The 5,930-nt window shown below is 47.4% G+C and overlaps 1 protein-coding gene across 1 annotated transcript; it reads left to right on the forward strand.

Annotated features, from left to right (window-relative positions):
• Positions 1–3,850: 3,850 nt before the first annotated feature.
• Positions 3,851–5,220, forward strand: LOC141124029 (ret finger protein-like 4A). The gene has a single exon (XM_073612108.1). It carries the CDS (start codon positions 3,851–3,853, stop codon positions 4,883–4,885), a length of 1,035 nt encoding a protein of 344 aa, XP_073468209.1. The 3' UTR covers positions 4,886–5,220.
• Positions 5,221–5,930: the final 710 nt, after the last annotated feature.

Raw genomic sequence — 5,930 nt, forward strand, 5'->3', positions numbered from 1 at the left:
AGAAGTAGCAGGAGTGTTTTGTATTAGCAGGGATGTTGAAATCGCCCAGAAGGATTGTGGGAATATCCGAAGAGAGAAAGTAGGGTAGCCAGGCAGAAAACTCATCAAGGAAAGTCGATAATGGTCCAGGGGGCCGGTAGATCACAGCAATTCTTAGGGAAGTAGGAGAGAATAGACGTATACAGTAGGCTTCGAATGATGAGGGAAAAAGAGGGAGGAGGGTGAATAACCTGGAAAGTGCTCTGGGGGGATAGGAGGAATCCCACTCCACCTCCCTTGCATCCATTAGGCCTGGGGGAGTGAGTCCAGTGAAGGCCACCCTGGGAGAGGGAAGCAGGAGAAGGTGTGTCATATTCGTGGAGCCAGGTTTCGGTGAGAGCTTTAAAGGAATTAGTGACAAAGAGGTCATGAACAGCAGTGAGTTTGTTGCAGACAGAGCGGGCGTTCCAGAGGGCACAGGAGAGAGGGAAGCTGGCGTTGGAAAGAAGAGGAATGGAGACTAAATTGTGTAGATTGCGACTACTGCCAGAGGATATATATAATATTTTTAAACGTTTTATTCCTGGGGGGGGGGGGGAATATATTGTGGATTGTTGTACATAAATAAGACATCCCCTGAAAATGAGCCCTAATGTGTTTTTTGTATCCAAAATTAATAAAAGACCCGGTCTTATTTTTGGGGAAACGCGGTAGATGATCACCTAATTGATGGTGCTTCTCTGTTCTCCACATTGAAGTCGTAGTTGTTTCAATTAGGAGTCCACCATATATTGCTTCTCCTTATTCTTACTAGAATAAGGTGACCAGATTTTTTTAAATGAAATCTCGGGACATTTTTTTTTTTTATTGGTAAATGGTAAACTATTTTATCTGCATACTTTCCTCAAACTGGTGTAGTGTGGGTTGTCAGTGCCCGGGACAAGGCAAGAAAGTTCAACCCCCCCCCCTGCCAGAATTTTAGCACTCCGAGTCCCTTCCACTAGTATAGTAGTATTGACCTACCTGACCACTGCACTTTCCTACACTGACCTACCTGATTTCTGCACTGACACTACACTGACCTACCTGACCACTGCACTTTCCTACACTGACCTACCTGATTCCTACACTGACCTACCTGATTTCTGCACTGACACTACACTGACCTACCTGACCATTGCACTTTTCTACACTGACCTGCCTGATTTCTACACTGACCTACCTGATTTCTACACTACACCCCCCCTCCCTACATGAACCGTGTATATCGGTTGATTTTGCTCACCTCTCAATGACCTCCATGATAATCTATCAGAGCAGGGCTCTCACCAGCACCAGGTACTGTTCCCAACACCCAGCCGCTCCCCAGTATTCCCTGCCAAGAGCTTCTCCAATAGCCGCTATACACTCTACACCGCCCCTCCCCTCCGCTGTTCTCACACATGGGCCGCCCACACCAGAGGGATCATGGGGGGGGGCAGGCTAGACTACAGGAGTTCCTGGTCGGGGGGGCAACACAGCACACTTAGGGGGTCACATGATTTTGCACCCCCGTCAAATGTTGCACCCGGGGCGAGAGTACCAGATGCCCCCCCTCCATGCCACTGCAATCTGGGGACAAATCCGGGGATGTCTGGCAACCCCTATACTAGATGAACCCCAATGTTTCCACAACTTAATAAACCTCCTTTTATTTTCCCTCAGACAGGGAGATTATTGTCAGGAATCTGATCTGTGTTCTTCTGTATGTGGATTTCTATACGAGTCTCATCCCCTTCCTGTGTAGGAGTGTCCGGAACTGGTCCCCCTCGCCCTGTGTAGGAATGTACAGAACTGGTCACCTCGCCCTGTGTAGGCATAGGCGTGCACAGCCTATTGCATTAGGGTGTACACACACACACACACACACACACACACGTGTGTATATTACTAAATTAACAGAAGTATTGGGACGCCTGCCTTTACACACACATGAACTTTAATGACATCCCAGTCTTAGTCCGGAGGGTTCAATATTGAGTTGGCCCACCCTTTGCAGTTATAACAGCTTCAACTCTTCTGGAAAGGCTGTCCACAAGGTTTAGGAGTGTGTCTATAGGAATGTTTGACCATTCTTCCAGAAGCACATTTGTGAGGTCAGGCACTGATGTTGGATGAGAAGGCTTGGCTTGCAGTCTCCACTTTATTGTGCAGGCCCATCAAGTTCCTCTACCCCAAACTCGCTCATCCATGTCTTTATAGACCTTGATTTGTGCACTGGTCCAAATCATTTGGTGGAGGGGGGTTATGGTGGGGGGGGGGGGGGATTATGGTCTGGGGTTGTTATTCAGGGGTTGGGCTTGGCCCCTTAGATCCAGTGAAGGAAACTCTTAAGGCGTCCGCATACCAAGACATTTTGGACAATTTCACGCTCCCAACTTTGTGGGAACAGTTTGGGGACGGCCCCTTCCTGTTCCAACATGACTGCCCACCAGTGCACAAAGCAAGGTCCATAAAGACATTGCATTAGCAAGGGTGGTGGAAAATTAGCTTCAAGTGCAAAAATTCACATTCTAATAGTAGTTAAATATAGAAAATTAAGTGCAACAATCTAAAAAATAAAAATTCCAAAGTGCTATAATGGTGGGAACCTCCCAACTAAAAAGTTGTTGCACTTGAAGTTAATTTGTATTGCAATTATCTGTACAGAGTTTTCCACCATCCCTGCTAAGTTTAAAAAAAGGTCTTATTCTCCTCCTGATGTGTATTACACGTGAAATCGCATATCACTGGAATTATTGCAATTTGAAGTTAATCTATATGGCAAATATCTATAGGAGGCATTAGAGGATTCCACCATTAAGTTATTGATCCGTAAGTTAGCGCTGCACCCTTTTTTACTTTTTTTTTTTTTTTTTTTTTTTTACTGTGCACCATCAGTGACAATCAGTGTTGCCTGACAGGTTGCACTGGTTGGCAGCACTAATGGGTCCCATTGATAGCCGGCACTGATCTAGGAGAGGGGGAGTTTCCCATTGAGCAGTCAAGGAGGCATGTAAGAGCCGCTCCGTGCGTGAAACTGTAATGTAATGTCACTGCTTGCAGAGAGGAGCTGTCAAAGCTTGGCGCTGATGTTGGGGGTGGGCAGGACTGAACAGCAAGCTTATCAAACACAAGCCAACGGGATAGGGGCTGGGCAGGCCGCTCTGTGTATGTGGCTCTGCCCCCTTTTATTAAGCAGTCCAATCAATGACTGGTGTATGAATGCTGATAGAAAGGGGGTGGAGCCACATACACGTTGCAGCCTGCCCAGCCCCCTATCCCATTGGCTTGTTTTTGATAGGCTAGCTGTTTGGTCCCACCCACCCCCTACATCAGCGCTGAGTTTTGACAGCTCCCCTCTGCAAGCAGTGACATTACATTAGTTTCGCACACAGAGCGGCTCTTGCACGCCTCCCTGACTGCTCAATGGCAACTGTCTCACAGGCAGCTCCCTATACAGTCTATTGCAGCTTTTTACAACAGATCTCCAGGGACACATTAGGGTGTGCCCAGGCACACCCCCTGCGTACACCTATGTGTGTAGGAATGTACAGAACTGGTCACCTCGCCCTGTGCAGGAGTGTACAGGGCTGGTCACCTCGCCCTGTGCAGGAGTGTACAGGGCTGGTCACCTCGCCCTGCCTAGGAATGTACAGGGCTGGTCACCTCACCCTGCCTAGGAATGTACAGGGCTGGTCACCTCGCCCTGCCTAGGAATGTACAGGGCTGGTCACCTCGCCCTGCCTAGGAATGTACAGGGCTGGTCACCTCGCCCTGCCTAGGAATGTACAGAACTGGTTATAATGAGTGTCAGATACTTTCACTGTCATTTTCTCTTCTGCTCTCAGTGATGGCGTCTGCTGATCTGAGGAAGGAGCTGGAATGTTCCGTCTGTCTGAACATTTATACAGATCCTGTAACCCTGAAATGTGGACATAACTTCTGCCGGGACTGTATTGGTCATGTGTGGGATACACAGGAGAGGTCTGGAGGTTATTCCTGTCCTGAATGTAGAGAAGAGTTCCAGGATCGGCCTGCACTGCACAGGAACATAACACTACGTAACATAGTGGAGAATTTCCTGTCTGCTCAGCCAGATCAGAAGAAGTCCGGGGTCTTCTGTAATTACTGTCTTCACATTCCTGTCCCTGCTGTGATATCCTGTCTGATGTGTGAAGCTTCTCTGTGTGACAATCACCTGATAGTCCACAGCAAGTCACCAGAACACGTCTTATGTGACCCCACCACTTCCCTGGAGAACAGGAAATGGTCCATCCAACACTCACACCTCCAGGCTGGAGGACCAAATATTGGGGCTGTACAGCAAACATCGAGGATGTTGGGGGTTACAGACATTTTACTGGATGTGAGGACAGCTGGCCATCTTCTATATATATCAGATGACCGGAAAACTGCATCCTGGTCATCAGCACATCAGAATCGCCCCAAAACACCAGAGAAGTTTCAGGGTCCTCAGGTGATGAGCAGTCAGAGGTTCTCCTCAGGGAGACATTACTGGGAAGTGGATGTCGGGGGGGCAGATTACTGGAGAGTCGGGATGTGTTACCCCAGTATAGACAGGAGAGGATATCAGTCAGGGATTGGATATAATGAGAAGTCCTGGTGTTTGGAGAGGGGGTGGTGGGAGTGGGATAATCAGTACTCAGTGATACATGACAGTAATAAGACCCCATTACCCGGCGGTGTCTCCAGTAGGAGAGTCAGGATAGATCTGGATTATGAGGCCGGGTGGATCTCTTTTTATGATCTGTGTCACCCGATCCGACATCTCCACACCTTCACCACCACCTTCACTGAGCCCCTCCATGCTGGGGTATGGGTAGGGGGAGGTTGTATAAAGATATGTGGGGGGAATCAGAAGTGAGAGATCTGCCCAGAGACATCACAAGGTGGATTATCTGATTGGTGATTGGTGGAATACTCATCCAATAGGAGGAAGCAGAGGACAGGAAACATGAGTGATTTATTTATAAAGCTGCAGGTTCCAGGGCCGTCATCTTCATCCTAAACCTCACTTCACTACCTAGTGTGTCATTGACCAGGAACAAGCATGCAGGAGGTCAGATTGTTCAGCCTTCACTGGCTGCATGCTTGTTCTGGGTCAGTGACACACTACATAGTGTAGCCAAAATTTAAGTGACAGCCCTGGAGGCACTCCATTAAAGTGTATCTATAGGTAAAAAAATTGTTTGTTTTGTATGTGTGGGGATTGTTTAGGACCCTTGTCAGGTATTTACTGCTATCCAGTGCTACATTAGAGCATTTTTTTTTTTTTTTCCCCCTCACTTCCTGTCCCTTTGACAACATTTCACCAGACAGGAAGTGAGGGGAACTCAGCAACAGAGACAGATATAGAATTCCTTTCTTTAGTAGATTAGGGGAAAGATCAGAACCCATCAGGTTTTTATTTCTGTCTGTGTCCCTGTTGTAGGTTTTCTTTAATTTCTTGTCTGATAAAACGTTGTCACCAGGACAGGAAGTGAGGGGAAATCTCTCTAATGGAACCCCGGATAGCAGTAATAACCTGACAGGGGTTCTAATCCTCCCCCACTCCATCCAAATCTAGAACAATATGATTTGTCTAGACACACACTTTAATATCCACAATGAGAATTCCTACATTCCTGTCCTCACAGCTTCCTTTACATGACCAATTCATGGATCTGTGATTGCTCCTCCCCCTCACTGTGATTTATTATCACTATGAATAAAGCCAGTGCTAGTCTTGTTCCTATTGGTTATGATGTAGTGGGGGCGGGGATTGTGGACAGGTGACAGGGGGTATACAGTCTCAGGAAGTGGAAATCCTCAGCTCTGTATATGGGAATATTGATCAATGATTGGATATAGATAGAATGATGGGAGGGTTTAGACGATGACTACAATCACCGTTAACCCCTTCAGTCCCG

This window comes from Aquarana catesbeiana, linkage group LG01, assembly GCF_042186555.1.
Source record: "Aquarana catesbeiana isolate 2022-GZ linkage group LG01, ASM4218655v1, whole genome shotgun sequence".
NCBI classification, from domain to species: domain Eukaryota; kingdom Metazoa; phylum Chordata; class Amphibia; order Anura; family Ranidae; genus Aquarana; species Aquarana catesbeiana.

Bases quoted from the DNA above. Each gene is read 5' to 3' on its own strand.
- LOC141124029 (XM_073612108.1), top strand. From the start codon at position 3,851: ATGGCGTCTGCTGATCTGAGGAAGGAGCTGGAATGTTCCGTCTGTCTG.